At 36.4% G+C, this 19,713-nt stretch overlaps 1 protein-coding gene across 1 annotated transcript in view; it reads left to right on the plus strand.

The window, feature by feature from the left end:
* The window catches only part of GPATCH2 (G-patch domain containing 2), a 202,166-nt gene that overhangs the window by 98,515 nt on the left and 83,938 nt on the right, over positions 1–19,713 (plus strand). Inside the window, 2 exon segments of the mRNA XM_032634110.1 lie at positions 5,471–5,538; positions 18,806–18,845. Of these exon segments, the coding sequence (XP_032490001.1) occupies positions 5,471–5,538; positions 18,806–18,845 (108 nt within the window).

Raw genomic sequence — 19,713 nt, forward strand, 5'->3', positions numbered from 1 at the left:
ATTGTTGGGTTGTTCATGCTTACATCCTTCTAAGAAGGGTTAAAAATTGCATAGTAAAAGTATAATGGAACAATGTGGAATCTTTAACCTTGACACCCAGGTAAAAGTCATCAGATTCACTCACTGTCTTACATCTACTACAATATAATTTAGATAACATGAAGGCTATGAATAGTAGATGCTGCATAGATCCTAAAAAGAGGTTTTTTTCCCCTAAAATCTTACCAGGGTGAGCTCTGCTGATAAGAGCAAGATTGTTTATGAATATTGGTATACTTAAAGGTATGAATAATGATGAGAACCTAGTACATCTTTCTGTAATGTTATTAGATTTTATAAAATCCCAAACATTAGCACATGAATTATTTACTGATCTTTCTTTCTTTAAAACATACAAACAAACAAAAAAAAACCACCTTGGAATTAGAGGGGTCCCTTAACACAGAACTTTATCATTATATAAAAAAGATTAGTAATATTTGTAACAGTATAACTAAATCAATGTAACAATCAATGTAACGATACAACTAAAGTCACCCAACTGAATGGGAACCATATACCACTCATTATATAGTAAATTTAAGCATGATTTTATATACACAATAGGTAACTAGTAAATGTTTGTTGAATTGTATCAAGCAGAGCAGTCTGGGGTTTAGAACAAGGAACAATCAACTACTGCATCAGGAGCTGGAGAGAAGGATCACAGTGGAAAGCAGGGATGAGATTAGAGAGGGCTTCAAATGCATTTCTCATTAGTTGTAATTTTGCTTTCAGTGTGGAGCTATGGATGGCTCTGGAATGAGAAAATCGACACGTTGAAAAGCATGAAAAGTAATTTCTACTTTTTTGTATGTTGTTTTAGAAGTAATTCTAATGTTATTTTCTTGAATGCTTTCCATCCCCAAATAAATTGTGCCTTTTGTGGATCGTGACCATTCTGTAATATTATATATGAGGAGAGGTGACACAATGAGATATTTTATTCATTCTCCCAACTATCTTGTACCAAATTTTTAGAACACTTATGTAAAATCAGGTGCCCTCATTTGAAATCCTTCTGGAGAATCTTTCTTCATTCTTCTGTATGTGATTAAAAGATAGACATTATACACATTCATTTAACAACTATTAATTAAAATCAACTATTGCAAAACATTTAGAATATGATTTTCTTGGGCTTGTTTTTAAATGAAGATAATGTATAGACTAGCAACTATAGTTAAGTTAGTTTCCTTCCACCTCTTTGCTTTCCTTTCCTTACTTCTTACCCCCAGGGTTTAAAGTCCTATTTTTAAGCCTCTTGCTGTTGAGTTGTTTTCCTTAATATCTGTCACATATATTTGACTGACACGTTTATTGAATGTACCGGGGGTGGGGGGCCTTCATGCAGAGCCTTCTAAACTTTAAAGGCTTGTTTCTTTCTTCAGAGAAGTTGAGTCAAATTAATAATGGTCCTTAGAGAAGCAGGAAGCTTCTGGGTCTTGACAAACTGGCAGGGAGGCTCAGACAATGTCTCGCTGTAGCCTGGAGGCCGGGCAGATTTGATTGACCAGTTCTCACAAAACTGAAAGGCCCTCTTTTGAATGGCAGCCTGCCACCCTAAGTGTTTGTCAGTGTAGGCACTGAAGCAGAATAGCATTTGGAAAGCAAAATATAATTGTAAGTGAGAGAAAAGTTGGAGGACAATGGCTCTACTAGAGGCAGAGAAGAAAGGATGATGGTTTCTTGTGCTTCTATGGAGACATAACATCTCCTGAATTTATAGAAGGAATCTTATTCACTGAGAACATAAGTAGGATACCATTCATGTTGAACAAACTCATTATTAATTTCATAAGACCGTTGTGTCTCAGGTAAGTTTACCTGATATGGGCAGTAGTTCATTCAACCATCTAATTATAGAAGAATGGGATGAGATGCAGTGGGTTTGGTAATAATAACAAAGCGAAAATGAGGTATAAAACCAACTGTTCTATCTTTGAAGGAAAGTCATAAGATCAGTGTTGATAAGTCAGTGATAGAAAACATAAGAAATTTCTTTTAATGTATCTAATAAAACTGCTAAAGATATTTTGTCATTGAAATCATTTGGCTCAATTTCCCTTATATTGGTACTTATTGACCTTATGAATTTTGATAGTGGTACTTGTACAGCTGTTATTAAGTTTTCGTCTAGTAACTACTACATTTCTGATTTTCTAAGGTTGATAACTTGATTGTAAATAACAATAGTAAAAACTGAGATCCATGTGATCTTTTAGCATTATAGTTTATTTCACAATCTAGTAAGGCCAGAAGTTGACATAAACACTATGCTATCCAGAGACCATTCATTCCTATCTAACTTTGAGTTTATTTTTTTAATTTAATAATTTGCATAATAAACATAGATACTGAAAAGAAATATGCCTACTTTATTTAGGATTGTAGTCACTTATTGACGTAGTAATATTTAACAAATGAATCATAAAAATTCAGGGCATATAGTGTGATGTTTAAGATTCTTATCAGTAAATATTGGCTAATTATATAAAAGATTGTTTCCAGAGTTTTAACAAATAACAGGAATTGGATTGTGGAGATACTATTTCTCATGAAGAACAGAATACCTGTTTCTTATCTGACCTTTTGAAATAAAATCTACTTTTTCTAACAAATAACTTTTACAACATGAATATCTTATGGGATATTTAAAGAGTTATGATATTTTTTTTAATTTGTGATTTCTTTCTAAGACATTTCTGTAATACCTGGAAGGCATATTTTTTGGAGAATAAAATCATCACCATACTTAATCACTTACTAGAAATTAATACTTTGACCTGATATTTTAAGTTGCTTCATTTTATTTTTAGAAAGATTAACCCCGAATTATAAATTTTTAGGAAGAATTCTGTAAGAATGTTTCTTGACATTTTATAATTCTTTGAAGTATCTACTAATAACCAATCATATTAAATACATGTTTTCAAGTTTAAAAAACACTGAAACTCCAGTATAGCCCTGATTTCCATAAGCTGAATTCTATACTAAGATCTTACCCTCAGATTTTTGGTAAGCATGTCTAGTCACTAAAGTTGCAAAAGATTCCTGTTGTTAGAATAGCTTACTCCTGAGGCAGGCCAGTGTCATTGACCCTAAGATCATCGTGGATGGATCTCAGTGTTTCTTTATTTCATTTAAAAAGTTCTAAATTATGCCTCTTTACATATCTTTAAAAGTAAAACCAACATTGACTTGAAATAACAGTGAAGGATATTCACCTCTTTTTTTTTTTTAAAGGGCCATGTACTAGGTAAATAGGTAGAGTCATTTAAATAGCTACATTTGATATTGTAAATCTTTTGTGAGTTATTTACAGCAATTGAATTGAGCTTATAGTTTCGATATATGATTTCTGAGAAATACATAGTATGATTATTTCTGACTAGACTGAAAGCTTACCTTTGTACTGTGGTGTATATTAGTATACATAGTATGATTATTTCTGACTAGACTGAAAGCTTACCTTTGTATTGTGGTGTATATTAGTATACATAGTATGATTATTTCTGACTAGACTGAAAGCTTACATTTGTATTGTGGTGTATATTAGTATACATAGTATGATTATTTCTGACTAGATTGAAAGCTTACCTTTGTATTGTGGTGTATATTAGTTATAAATTCTGTTTTGTTGTATTCAGTTGCATTGTTTTCATCAGGCAATTTATCACATGGGTATATGTGAAATTTCTTCATTTATTAAATTTCAGATTACGTATTTCAAGCCAGAGCGAGACTTAAACATTTTTCCATAAGTATAGCTGCAGGTAAACAAGCAATTTTAGCCCTGAAAATAGCTTCTGCTTCTGTCAACACTTTGTTTATTCTTTCTCTGAGATAAAAAGTTCAGTTTTCTGATATTTGCACCAAGATAAAGTCAGTAAACAAGATTAACATAGTGTGGAAAAGGTTGTCAGCAGCCCTGGCAAAGGAAATAAGTTGCCTGTACATAGAACATACTGTAAACTGAATAAAAGTGTCAGGTCCACCATGAGATAATGTGATCATGAACCTCTAACAAAGCATGACATAGGCGCAGTCGGCTTTTCTCATAGCCACTGTGTCGAAAATGGATTACTGTATTCCAGGGTTACCCACTGGAATAGCATGAAAACCTCATTTTGAGATGAATGCAGGATGTAGTCCTGGAGTTGAGCCACATGTTTACCTGTGGTGCTCAAACCATAGGGTTATTAATGTCATCATCTGTGCACATTTGCAGTATTTGCATTTCTTAGAGTTTCAGTGTGTGCTGGCATCCACGTTACCCAATTGATACAAGACAAAATAACATTTTTGAAAATGTTCATTTCTTCTGAGGGGTATTTGTTGCCTCATCATGCCTTTTTGGATTCTATACGTTAAGTGGCACTTCTATAATTACAGAGGGATTTTTTTTTTAATACAGCGGAGCATAATGTAAAGCCTTTTGCTGTCAGTTCATGTTTCATCATTTGTGATGGTGGATCTGTGCTGTTTTTATGTTCCCGTTGAGAACCCGCTATAGGATAGGAAAGTTGTGACATTTTCTTTAAAAATGGGAATAGCTTGCAATATCAAAAAAGTTGAACCTTGAATTCTTTCTCAGCTTTTTAATTTGATTTAGAAATAAAGGAATAAAATTTTTTCCCTTAAGTGAAATTACATTTTGTTCTATGTAAATACACAAATAATTCCTAAGTTTACGGGAAAACTATAAAAAGGACTACTCACTACTTCCTTGACTTAAGTCTTTGAATGCAATTTTTCTGAAGTACAGTTGATTTACAATGTTGTGTTAGTTTCAGATATACAGCAAAGTGATTCAGTTATACATATATATATGTATATATTCTTTTTCAGATTCTTTTTCATTCTAGGTTATTACAAGATAATGAATATAGTGCCCTGTGCTATACAGCAGGTCCTTGTTGCTTATCTATTTTATATACAGTAGTGAGTATAGTTTAATCCCAAACCCCTAATTTGTATGCATTTAAAATGTGTGCATTATAGTACATGTTATTTACATTTAGGAGTTAACTACAAACATGTTGGTCCTAGGAAATATCATCTTCTCAACACTAATCTAATTAAGTAAACCTTTTTTTTATATACAGTTAAATATATTTGCCGTTGTACAGTATTTGGAAATGAGAGTCAGTGGTCTAGTTCTTAAGAAAGATTTTTTTTTTTCTGTTATGAAGGTACTTTTTAAATAGTCTTAAAATTCTAGCTGAGGAACTATGCTAGACTAAAACAAATAGCACATTGTTACCAGGAATTAAAGTATCTTTTGGTCCATGCAGTTGTGTCTTAGGTTTTGAGAATCGTTATATTCTCCATTTCAGAGTGGATGTCCTCAAATGAAAACATCCCTGTTATTCACTGCCTTTTTACACACTCAACGGTGACCTATTTTTGGTTTTAAATATCCTTTCAGGTGACCACTCCTGGCCCAGTCAGTAACAAGAGAATGGTTCACTTTTCTCCAGATTCTCATCACCATGAGTGAGTATGCATGGTATTTGTATAATCTTGTTGGGCTATTCTGTATCTTTCTTTTGGGAAATTGGTAGCTATTGCTAGTAAAGGTGGTTCAATTTAAATCTGTCTTGTAAAAGAGTAAACATCATATACCAAGGACAGTAGTCCAAGAACAATTTAAATGAAACCCATGACAGAAATATAAAGAAAAGTTTTTAAGTGATCATTCTTTTATTTTACTTGCAATAGAATTTGAAATTCACGTGTTACTGAAAGTCATATATAAGATTATCTCAAAGCGTTTAAACTTTCATTACATTAAGTAGCATCAAGCTCCCCTTCGACTCAGCCATCCTCACTTCCTTCCTTCTACAGCCCTTTCTAAGGTACTGAAATGAAGAGTGAGTCTTTTCCTCATGAATTCTCTACCCTCTTCTCCTGTCCAGCATGAGCTGTGATGGGACCAGAAAGTATTTGCATTTAGCAACAAAAGGAAGAGACTAATTTACTAGATAACTCCAAAAAAGTAAAGCTGTGGCTTGGTGAGTTATGGGGTGAATTTCTAGGTGCTAATTCTATTTCTAAATACATCTTTGTTGGAAAACCTGAAATAAGTTGTGTATTTTGGCTCAATACCATGTGTCTCCTATGAAGCTGGTTGCACTTGAGAAAGACCATTAAAGTATGGAACGATATGAATTAATTATTGAATGAATTTTTTCTGGAAAACAATTATATTAGGACCCATTAGGTTCTATTTTTTAAATCTACTTTTTATCAAATATAAAGCAGAAATTATTGTTCAGATGTAGCTTAATTTATAAATATTAATATAGTATAATTTATATGATATAAAATATCTATATAGATTATTTTTATATATTTACTTTTATAGCTTATGATATCACAATCTTCCCTCTTAATAGCTTATCTTACTCATTGTTTCATTATCCCATAAAAGACCTTCTCTCTTTTTTCACTCAAACAGAAAAAAAATAAAAATAAAAATGGATAAAGCATTTTTTATCTCATAAGGACCACCAGAAGATTTGTATGTTTCCGTCTCGATTTTCTGTTCTGATAGAAAACAAATACTCAAGAAAGTAGATTTAGAGCTATATTTAAGCCAAAACTCGCATTTGGTAAAGATTGTAAATGCCCTGAGGGCAAACAATCTCTATCACCGTCGTCGTAATCCAGTGCCAGTTGTTGAGTGAGTGGAGACATCAAAGTTTGTATTTAAAATAGGACAAATGCAATAATGTCAGTTGAGTATTGCCTCTGAAATTAGCCGGTATGACCCTCATTGTAATATCCCAACAACCCTTCCACACCCATCTCCCCATAAATAAGAGTTTCTGGGGATGGAACTTAGATGCCACTGTTTTTAGAGTTTCCCAAGTCATAGCAATGTGTTTGATTACAATTCTCTCAACACTCGGGACTAAAACGGTCATTTTACTACCTCGCGCCCTACCTGCTACGCCCACTTTTTTTAGTATCTCATTCTGACCTCCTCTTTTCCACATCCTCCTCCATTATTTTAATTACAGCTCTGTTATCTTTTATATGGATCTTTCTGTCTCTACTCTCTCACTATTTCAGTACATACTACTTACTTCTACTATTCAAGTTCAGTTCTGATCCTTTTATTTTCCTATTAAAACTTCCAGTATTGATTGCCTCTTGACAGTGGACAAACCTTAGCATATCGTTAAACACCTTCCACAACCTGGCTCCAGTTACATTTCCACTTTGTTATCCGTTATCTCTTCCTCCTAACACCAGTGGTCCAGCTGTCTACCTCTGTGCCCTGAATAGAACCTCTGCTGCACTGGCCCCTTTAGCCAGTGACTTTGCTCATTCATCTCCTCCTATCCTTATCTGTCAAAACCCTATTTATTATTCAAGACTGATTGAAAAGTCATCTATTATATTTTTCAGGATGTACTAGGTGCAAGTAACAGAGTATGAAACTAATGCTAGCTCAGACCAAAAGGTTTGGTTTCTCTTTTCCTCACACGCGAAGTTAGAAGGAAGGTGGCTCTAGGGCTTGCTACTAAGCTTAAGGACATTATCAAGGGCCAGACTATTTCTCTTTTTCTGCTTCATCACCTGTATTCATGTCCTAGAGCTACAGTAACAAAGTATCACGAACTGGGTGACTTAAACAACAAATGTATTGTCTCATAGCTCTTTTCTTTTTCCATACTTCTTCTTTTATTTCATTGCAGAATAAAATTCCTCTTGCATTCTTGCACTCTCCCTTTAATTTTCTATATTCTTAAAATACTTTTTATTGAAGTATAGGTAACATACAATATTATATTAGTTTCATTTATTGAAGAAGCTGTCTTTTCCCCATTGTATGTTCTTGCCCCCTTTGGCATAGATTAATCGCCCATATAAGTGTGGGTTTGTTTCTGGGCTCTCTATTCTGTTCCCTTGGTCTGTGTATCTTTTTTTGTGCCAGTACTGTACTGTTTTGATTACTGTAGCTTTGTAGCATAGTTTGAAACCAGGGAGCATGACACCTCCAAGGTTTGCTCTTCTTCCTTAAGAGTGCTTTGGGTGTCGCACATTTCTGAAGCCTGGAAGTCCAAGATCAGGGTATCAGCAGGGTTGGTTACTTCCGAGGGCCCTGAGGGAGAATCTGTTCCTTGCCCCCTTCCTCACTTGTGATTTGCTGGCAATCTTCGCTGTTCCTTGATTTCTGCTACATCACCCCAGTCTCTGCCTTCATCTTCCCATTGCCTTTGCCCTGTGTCTGTATCTGTGTCCCAACTTTCTGCTTTTTATAATGACACAGATACAGATATATAATAGCATTTTATAAGATCAAATTGAATTAGGGCCCACCCTAGTGACCTCATTTTAACTTGATTACCTCTGTAAAGACCCTATTTCAAAATAAGGTCACATTTTACAGTACTAGGGGTTAGGACTCCAACATATCTTTGGATGGGGAGGGGGACACATTTCAACACATAGCATCTTCCTGGTCTTTTTTCCTTATATGTCTTCACATTTACTGCCTCATAGTCTCAAGATGGCGCCTATGGTTCCACATATCATGTCTGCATTCAAGGCAGGAAGAAGAGGGAAGGACACTACAAGCAGCTTTCCTCAAGAAACAAAATTATTTTCAAAAATCACTCACCCACCTTCCCTTAATTCTCATTGACCAGAACTGGGTTACTTGGTCACCCATAGTTGCAAGCGAGTTTAGGAATGTAGGTGTCTAGCAAAGGTTTAGATCAGTCATGATAGGTTTCTTGAGTCTGGCACATAGTGGCCCCGAACAAAATAAGGATAAGAAGAGGATGCTCTCCATTGAGTAGCTGCTAACAAAATTTGTCGTTCTCAGCTCACTGACTTTTCAACATTCATACACACTCTTCACTCCATACATACATACTGTGTGAAATACCTTTCCTGCCTTTCCCAAAGAAGACCACTTCAAAGTCTCATCCAGTTACATCATCTGTCTCAAAATCTCTTCCGGGACCTCTGAGTGACATGAAGCTTTAGTCAGATCTGGCTATGGCTCCTTGTAGTATGTTGTATGTAGCATAAATTAAAGGTGACTGCATATAAAATATAGAATTGTGGAGAATGCAGCCTATTTCAACAAAAGCTCCTATTTGGTAAAGGAAGCACTTAATATACGTCCAATTTGGCAAGCAGTCCTTTTCTGCTTTCTTGGAGGACCTTTCTTGTTATTTATATGTAAGATCACAGCTGATATGTTCATTACCTCAGATGCCCTTCCAGGGTGCTGCACAGTTTTTGCAACTCATTTCTTTTTTTTTTTTTTCCCTTCAGCTTTATTGAGATATAATTGACAAATAAAAACTTGTAGAATATTTAAAGTGTGCAACATGATTTTATGTATATTTATATACATATACATACACACATTGTAAAAAGATTCCCACCATCGAATTAACACATTCATCAGCTCACATATTTACTTTTTTTTTTTTTTTTTTTTGGTGAGAACATTTAAGATCTACTCTCTTAACTTTAAAGCATACAGTACAATATTGTTAATTACAGTTGTGATTAATGTGCATTAGATCCTCAGGCTTGATTCATCTTATAACTGAAAGTTGGTGCCCTTTTATCAGCCTCTCCCCAGCTCCTCCACCCGACTCCCCACCTCAGCTCCTGTCAACCACGATTCTACTCTGTTTCTAGAAGTTCAACTTTTTGTTTTTTTTTTAAGATTCCACATATAAATGATTTCAGGCCTATTTATCTTTTTCTGTCTGGCTTATTTCACCTAGCATAACGCCCTCCAGGTTCATCCATGTTGTCACAAATGGCAGGATTTCCTCCCTTCTAAGGCTGAATAATACTCCATTGTATGTGTGTATATTAATTGACCATGTATGCATGGGTTTATTTTTGGGCTCTCTATTTTGTTCCATTGATCTATGTGTCTGTTTTTAACCAATACCATACTGTTTTGATTGCTGTAATATAATATATATATATATTTAGTATGTATTTTTTTGAAGATAGTTTGAAATCAGGAAGTGTGATAGCTCCAGATTTGCTCTTCTTTATCAACGTTGCTTTGGCTATTTAGGGTTTTTTATGGCTCCATACAAATTTTAGGATTTGTTTTCTATTTCTGTGAAAAATGACATTGGAATTTTTATGATTCCCTTCGCTCTGTGGATTGTATGGATATCTGTGCATAGTATAGATATTTTAGCAATATTAATTATTCCTATTCATGAATGCAAAATCTCTTTCCATTTATTTGTGTCTTCCTCCATCAGTGTTTTATAGTTTTCGGTGTATAGATGTTTCACCTCTTTGGTTAAATTTATTCCTAAATATTTTATTATTTTTGATGCTATTGTATATGGGATTGTTTTCATAACTTCTCTTTGTGATATTTTGTTGTTAGTGTATCCAAACACAGCCGACTTATGTATAGTGATTTTGTGTCCTAAAGCTTTACTGAACTTGTTCATTTGTTCTAATAGCTTTTTGGTGGAGTCTTTAGGATTTTCTATGTATACTATCAGGTCATCTGCAAATAGAGACAATTTTACTTCTTCCTTTCTGGTATGGATGTTTTTACTCTCTTTTTCTTGCCTAATTTCTCTGGCTAGGACCTCCAATATCTGTTGAATAGAAGTGGCAAGAGTAGTAGCCATCCTCGTCCTTTTCCTAATCTAAGAGGAAAAGCTTTCAGCTTTTTACCATTGACTATGGTGTTAGCTGTGGGGTTGTCATATATGGCCTTTACCATGTTGAGGTACATTCATTCCTTCTATTTGTTGAGAGTTTTTATCATGAAAAGATGTTGAATTTTATCATTTGCTTTTTATGCATCTATTAAGATGATCATAAGACTTTTATCCTTCATTTGGTTAATTTGATGTATCACATTTATTAATTAGCAGTTGTTGAACTATCCTTGCATCCCTGGAATAAATCCCACTTGGTCATTGTGTATGACCCTGTTGAATTTGTTTTGCTAATACTTCATTGAAGGTTTTTCTATGTTCATTGGGAATATTGGCCTGTAATTTTCTTTTCTTGTAGAATCCTTCTCTGGCTTTGGTATCAGGATATAATGCTGGCCTCGTAAAATGAGTTTGAAAGTGTTCCCTCCTCTTTGATTTTTTGGAAGACTTTGAGAAGGATTAGTATTAATTTTTCTTTAAATATTTCATGGAATTCACCAGTGAAGTGATCTGGTCCTGGACTTTTTTTGGGGGGGATAGTTTTTGATTACTGGTTCAATCTGCTTCCTAGTAATTGGTCTTTTTAGATTTTCTGTTTCTTCGTGATTTCAGTTTTGGTAAATTTTATGTTTCTAGGAATTTATTCATTTCTTCTAGGTTATCTGATTTGTTGGCAAATAATTGCTTATAGTAGTTTCTTGTGATCCTTAGTATTTTTATGTGATCAGTTGTAACAGCTGGGAAAGTAGGTAGTTAAGACCCTTCCAGGGAGAACAAAGATGGGTGTTTTGCCTGCTCCCTCTACACTGAGCTTAGGTGTATTGCCATGAGGGGACATTGTTCCTGTGTCTGTTTAAAAACTGCTTCTTTGTTTGCTGTAGTCCTGTAAGACTAGTGAATGCAAGCTCCACTGGCTGTCAGAGCCAGGAGATCCAGGGCCTGTCCCTCAGGAGGCAGCTGCAAAAGCTGGGGCACCAGACATGTGTACAAGCTAGCAGCCTGGTTTTGTTGTTCCAGCAAGCAGGAGTGAGAAGGCAGGGGAAGTGCCCCCAGGCCCCTGGACTCTGAGGAGGATGGCAGCCAGCCCCTAGATGCATCCTCAGTTAGACTCTAGAACCTCAGGCGGCAGCTTGTAAGGTTTGCCATCAAACCTTTGCCTTCCAGGAGAAGACTGGGAGATGGACATTTTTAGGCAAACATCCGGCTCCCTCTGGGCTGAACCTTGAGGGACAGCCACAGAGAGCTCTCACGTGCCCATTAAGAACTGCTTCTTTCTTTGCAGTCCTTTGAGTCTCAGAGCTGGGTGCTTCAGGGACCCTACCCTCAGGCGGGAGTCTTAAAATTGCCTTTCTTCCACTTTAGAAAAAAAAGATGCCCTCTCAGTTCTGATCTTATCTTGGCACATTTCCCTGTAGTGTAAAATCCTCTTGGGTTCCAAACAGGGGGTCATTCATATTGTACTGATAATGATGTTGACAGATTAAATCAAATGACTAAGTCACAAAGCTTTATGCAATTTAGGTAGTTACTAATTCTTTGTTTTCAGCATCTGGTAGATTATTAAAAATACTGCTTAATCTTGAAATCATTGTGTGTGATATTTTTTGGCGTAAAACTCTGAAGGAGTTCAATAATCAAGTATTGGTTCTAACCAAATTCCTTTTATTTCCATTTGTCAATTTGTGTGAACAAGGTTTCTGAGCACTCAAATTGTTAAAACTATCAGTAGAATTGATGCTAATGGTAATATTCATCAATGGATATGTGAACTAATTTGGGGGGAAAACGTGTTAATGATAGCTTTCTAATAAAATTTTATTTTTATGCTTAGTATTGTCAAAATGTATTTATGTTGGTTTAGTTGAGTATTAATGAAAACTATTTCAGACCTTAAGTAACTGATGGTTATCAACTAACAATTATTATTAGCATTGACTAACTTACAAACTTTTCAAAATAATTTTTACTCTAGTTTTATAGTCACAGATCCTTAAGGAAATGTTATATGTGTATTTATATACATATGTATGTATGTTATATAGATATACACACACATTTTTGTTGCAGAAGACTATAATAGGATAACTAATAAAAGACTTTCAAGGGCTTCCCTGGTGGCGCAGTGGTTGTGAGTCTGCCTGCCAATGCAGGGAACACGAGTTCGTGCCCCGGTCCGGGAAGATCCCACATGCCACGGAGCGGCTGGGCCCGTGAGCCATGGCCGCTGAGCCTGCGCGTCCGGAGCCTGTGCTCCTCAATGGGAGAGGCCACAACAGTGAGAGGCCCACGTACCACAAAAAAAAAAAAAAAAAAAAAAGGCTTTATACTTTATATATATATAAGGCTTTATACTTTGTGTACTGCCCATTTCACCACGAATAATTTTCTTAAGTTGAGATTTAATGAAAAATGTTTACTGCTATGTCAAGAATATTCTTAAGTGAAACTGGCTTTTTTGTTTTCCCCCTGCAAGTTCATGGCAGTGAGGAATACAGTGACTACTAGTTCAGTATTCCAGGGACGTCCTCACTCCCGCCCAGGGCTGCATAGAATACACTTTGAAGACAACACTTTGAGAACCACAGGCAGAGATAGAACCAAGAATACCAAAATTCACGTATCATCCTAGGTCCTGAAGGTCGTGTGGAGCTCCCTGTCAATGTCCTCTACATTGACACATGTCACATGTGCCTTAGCCTTTTGGCATCCTCAGTTGTAGTTGCTGCCAAGATCTAGTTCCTAGCATATGGCTTCTTCTTAATACGCTATCCTCTCACCTTAATTTTTATTCCCATGTCTTGATCCATGAAACCCTATTATAGAATATTGAGTTAGGAGTTTAACAGACATTTCTACTTCCCCATTCCTCAACCCACCCCCTTTCTGTTGTATACTTCTTCATACTTACAAGTCTCTTCAATAAAGCAGTTATGGTTCACAAGGAAGATGTTCAGTGTAGAAGATGATATTCCATTTCCAAAGTTCATTCGAATTTTCAGTGATAATCTGTAAACTAGTGGTGTCCGATAGAACTTTTCACAGTAATGGAAATGTTCTATATCTGCACTGCTGATGATGGTAGCTGCTAGCCATGTATGTCTAGGGCACTTGAAATGTAGCTAATGCAACTGAGGAACTTAATTTTTAATATTCATTTAAATAGCCATAGATGACTAGTAGCTACCATATTAGAGAGCACAAGTTTAGACCATTATGTGCACAGGACACACTAAGTTAATATAAAATTATGCTTCTGAGTCAAAAAATAGAAACTCTATAAAAAATAGAAACTCTAAAAACCAAAATCTGTATTATAAACTGCTGTGGCTCTTTCCTTTTGGAAAGTACTTCTTTAGGAGACGTCAGTTAAGAATTTTGAGGTTGGCTTTGTCCTTTTGCATAGCTGTAACATCATTTGACTTCTCACGAGATCCTGTACATTTCTGCTACTTGTAATTCAGCACTGTGGGTGAGGGCAAGGGATTAAGGAACAGTGAGAAGGAATCAGTGTGGAGCTCTGAGTCTGCAGAGATTTTAGTTCAAAAAACCTTGTTCCCTAAAGCTTTATTATCTACTTCTTACTTAAAAGGAAAACAAAAAACTCCCTTCTACTCCACAGTTACCGACCACATTGCTCTGCTAAAAAGAACGCTATAGCGAGGGCTCCGTAGGTGATGGCTAGTCCCATTATCAACAGGGCAGGTGAGGATTAAATGAAATAATGTGTGTCAGGCTCAGTTCTTAGACACCCCCAAACTGCATCTGTATCCTAGAGGGAGAGGTGAGCCCAGAAACCGCATGCAGCCCCTCGGAATCTTGAGAACAGACAGGCCATCCAGCTCTGTCTCTAGGTCTAGCCATCCTGGGCAATTGATCAATTTCAGACTCTTCTGCGTCCCCTCCTCCCAGGTGTGCGTTTCACTGTTAGCCCCCTCCCTCATAAGTCCCCTTGGGGATCTTGGGTCCAGTGTAAATAAATGCCTCTACAACTTCATCCTCTTTCACAGCCTTTATTCCTCTGCTATCTATACATAAATTTGACTCTTTGGATTTCAAGGACACTACTTTCTCTAGATTTCCTGATTTGTTCATGTTTTCACTAAAAAGTTATTAAGTAACCTTTACATTCCATGAGTCCATTAAAAAAGAGAAAAAAAGAAAATGGAGCAAAAGGGAAAAACTCCCCTCTCCCAAATTACGATAACTGAAGGCAGTGAAAGAGAATGGTCGTTAAGAATCCAGGGTGTGGAATCAGACAGCCTCGGTCCCAGTCTTGACACCAGTGCCTGCTAGCTTTGTGACCTTGAATAGCAATAGCACTCTTCCGTAAGGTGTGAGGTTTGAATGAGGTAATCTACATATGACCGTTACCACGGTTCCCAGTAGGTATCCAACATTTACTGAGATACCGAGTTGTGGGAGTGTTTTTACTGCTACTTCTGTTATTACTACCACTACATTTCCTTCCAACTACTATTACTGTTCTGTTACTACAGTTATCATCAGTATCTCTTTCTTAAGGACCTCCAATTTTTTTTATCAGGATAAATAAACAACTACAATATATGAATATAACTGCTTTAATGGAGACATGTGCAAAGGTATTGAAAGCTTAGACAAGGAAACATCTAAACCTAACGGGGTGAGTTAGACAGGCACCTGTGCCAGTCTTTTTTTCTGCCTCAACTTCTGCTACCCTAACTGGTGACAATGTGTATAATAGTTAAAAGGAACATGAGCTTTGGAATTGAATGTATAGGTTTGAATTCCAGCTCTGCTACTTTGTTATGAAATCTCTGGCAAATCACTCAACCTCCCTGAGCCTGTTTCTTCACTTGCAAAATGGGGGTAGTACCTATCTTGCGGGATTCTTTAAAGATTAAACGAGAACACTGCCTGTCTTTCAGTAAAGCTCAATAAATGTTGGGTTCTCCAGTTGAAACTCTCATAGTTTGAATCTCTTTCACCAGGAAGAGTTCAGTCCCTTCAAAGAATCACCCGCTTAGCTTAAGCCCACCAAGAATAATCTCTCCTTCTTAAAGCCAGTTGTGCCATAAAACACAACGTAATTGTAGGGGTGACTATCCCATCATATTCACAGGTCGTTCCTACCTTCAAAGAGAGCAAGTTGTGCAAGGGTGTGGATCACTGGGGGTCCTCTTAGAATCCTGCCTACCATCCTGTTCCATAAACTCCTAACCTTGGATCAGTCTGTGCAGCCACCCACATCCACTGCTCTTCTGCTGAGCACTGGTGAATAAGATCATACAGAGTGAAGTAAGTCAGAAAGAGAAAGACAAATACCGTATGCTAACACATAATATATGGAATCTAAAAAAAAAAATGTCATGAAGAACCTAGGGGTAAGACAGGAATAAAGACACAGACCTACTAGAGAATGGACTTGAGGACATGGGGAAGGGGAAGGGGAAGCTGGGACGAAGTGAGAGTGGCACAGACATATATACACTACCAAGTGTAAAATAGATAGCTAGTGGGAAGCAGCCGCATAGCACAGGGAGATCAGCTCAGTGCTTTGTGACCACCTAGAGGGGTGGGATAGGGAGGGTGGGAGGGAGACGCAAGAGGGAAGAGATATGGGGACATAAGTATACGTAGAGCTGATTCACTTTGTTATACAGCAGAAACTAACACACCATTGTAAAGCAATCAGACTCCAATAAAGATGTTAAAAAAATTAAAAATAAAATTTAAAAAATGATTATATGATTTGTTGCTACACAGATATATAATCTTGAACTTCAGTAGATCTTTCAGCAATGCTTTAGCATGACCTTCCGTAACATTTTATGTGTCCCCCAAAGCTATTCTATGTCTTATCACCAATCCCCTGTTATAAGCTGCCCATCTCCCCACTACCCACAAGAATTTGACCTTTTCTTCAACTTTCCAAAGTAAGGCTGTTAGTCACAAATTTGGATGAACTTATCCAAATATACCTTCTTTCACTTTCCTTTGTCTTAGTATTAGAGGAAAAGATTTTTCTTCTGTCCAAGGCTGATTCCAGCACCTGTGTCTGTGATTGGAAAGAACATTTTTTTTCCTTCCAAAAACTTCTTTCATTATATACTACATTTTTAAACCTCTTCTTTTCCATTTTTTTCTGTTCTCTCTCCCTCTCATACTTTGAAAGCCTAACTTGTAGAAAGAGTGGATTATACTATACCCACTTAACTTCCTCACATCCCACTTCTTCTGTACCCACCTATGACACTATAATCCAGATTCTTCCCACACCACTTCCTGGACACTTCTCTGGAAAAGGTCACCAGTACCTAGAAATAATAGCAAAGGAAGAAAAACAAATCAACTGTCAACTTTAGGAGAAACAAAAAGAAAAATTCAGCAGCACAAAGTATTCATGTAGTCATAATATCTGTATTCACAACTGATTAATTAAAAATGGTGTTATAACTGGAAATAGGGGTTTGAGAGTTATAAAAGAGCTAAATTTACAATAATAGGAAGTCAATTATTAACGTCTAAAATCAATCACAAAATATCAGTATAACCATATTCTGTAGAAATACATCATTAAATACCAAAAGAAAAGGCAGGAAGAGTTGACAGTGGTTTCTCTGAACAGAGCTTAGGGGTCAGGATAGATGAAAAACACTTTTTGTTTATTTGTTTTGTTTTAACTGTGTGTATGCATTTGATTTTCTAAAAAATAGTTTTCTTTAAAGAAAAAGGGTACAATCCATAGCAGAGGGGAAATTTATCAGTCAGGTTGTCAGGGAACTGCAGTAAATAGTTGCTAGTTGGTGATTAATCCACATGTTATTTACAAATAGCAGTAAGTGTCCATTCCCACAGCAAAAATGGAATCTGACCTGCCAAAGAGCATTACTGTCTATGAGCTTGAGAAATGTTCTGGGAAGAGCGTAGACAAAATGAGAGCATATTAATATAGAGGCTGTTTATTCCCAGGTTTTAGTACCACAAAGGAGAATACATAGAAGGGTTGGAGGGAACCAGGAAACGTGCCCTTTCCACGTGAGCCCTTTGTCCTTTGTGGTATGGTGCGCTGAGCACCTTGGGCAAATAACCTAACATCTGAGCCTCAATCATTCCTGCAGCTGGAACATGAGAATAACCTTGTAAGGTTTTTGTGAGGATGGGAAATAATACATACATGTCATGTGTCTAAACAGTGCTTGGCACATACCTGTACTAAATATGATGAAAAACTAGATAGCATTAATATTCATGAGAAAATAGATAGCATTAATAATAACATTAGTATCATTCCCTATGATTGTGGGCTTTTACTGGCTTATTTCCCACAATGTCTCTCTCGATTTCCTTGATGTTTACAGTTAGTTTTTAAGCAGAATACTGGCCAGATGACTGGGCACACAGCTAATGATAACTCCTGTTGAAAAGGTATCACCAGATAGACTATTAGAAGCCCACGTTGCAGCTGGAACAGTATGGGGTGGGCCAGGCAGGGTGAGGCACAGTGCAAGAACGGAACGTTTCACCTGTGCCGTGACTTACATGTCTCCAGTGTTGTTGCTGAATTTGCTCTCAGCCAGAATCCAGAATCCCATGGAAGGAATGGGATCAAGGGACCTTCAGCTGATGCTTTAGAATTCACATCAAGGGCCTTGTGTGATTGTTGCTCGGGACACAGCCAGAGGATATAATATTCTTGTATTTTTAATGTTTTTTAAAACTCCAACAATCAAAAGGGCATCATTTGTTGTAATGATGCTGTAATTAAGTTGTGGTGAGTGATAGCATTTGTAGATTTTATAACCGGAATCGATTCATAAAATGAACACAGTCCCAGCAGTTTATGTTAACATAATTAAATGGAAATGTAATTCTAACTGAGTTTGCTTATTAAACTGAAAATTACTGGGTTATGAGCACTTTTACATTTCTGTCAAAATTGGTGTAAGTCTAGGATTACGTGAAATATCCATTAAAATACAGCATATTTTAAGGCTCTGTGGCTGGTGGCATATACATTTCTTACAGCACATGCAGACTGATCATGTGGAGAGCATGTGCTTTTAGTGAGTTTCCTGCTAACTCCTTTTCTCTTTCCTCTGCAGCCATTGGTTTAGCCCTGGGGCTAGGACAGAGCATGGCCAGGTAAGGAACATTCTAACCCAAAAGGAAGTTCCTCAGTCTTTCAAATATTTAACTATCTCCCTTCAAGGTAGTAGATCAGTTTTATGAGAAAGGATAAAGTCCCAGGTTATTTTAAAAGGAGTTCATTGTGCCGGTGCTGATACATCACTGGTTTGTAGGACTTCACCACTCACATATGTTTTTCACAAAGTTAAGGTACCAAAATAGTACATACGCTTGAAAAAATTGCTTTGTATTAAACAAGATCAGCCAGCAAGAGAATATTTTTATTTTTGAAGTTTAGAAGGTGATAATGGTTTCTTACAAGCGTATGTTATATTTCTAAGTGAGTTTTTTTTTAATTTTTTATTAGTTTCATGGCAGCACAATGATGAGTTGACTTAGCAAGAACTTGACATTCATTTTGGTTAACTTTACATGTAAAACAAGTAGTCTATCTTCTTTGTTGAATGTGTTAGTTCTCTCTCTGCAGCGTGATAAGGTAATTTAGGGCTTAAAATTTTGATAAGTTGTAAAGCATATATGTTTTAGGCTTTGCATCCTTGTTAAGCCCTTTTTTTTCATTATGGATTCTAAAAGTTATTTTTTAAGTGGGTCAATAGTATGATATGTAAGGAATACCTTTAAATATATGCGAATGAAAAGCTTCAAATCCACAGGGATCATTTCTTCTGAGGGGTAGGTAGGTAGGTCGGTAAAGAGGAGATTGTGCTTAGTAATGGTAATTGGTACCATTATTTTATGTATTGGTGATGTCTTATTTCTTAAGCTGGGCGGCAGGTCCAGAGCTGGTTGCACATACCATAGTTCCCTTTTCTTAAAACAGCAAAGTGCCAAATACTTCATTATAAGCTTTACTATATTTCTT

The sequence above is a fragment of the Phocoena sinus genome, chromosome 1, assembly GCF_008692025.1.
Source record: "Phocoena sinus isolate mPhoSin1 chromosome 1, mPhoSin1.pri, whole genome shotgun sequence".
NCBI lineage: Eukaryota > Metazoa > Chordata > Mammalia > Artiodactyla > Phocoenidae > Phocoena > Phocoena sinus.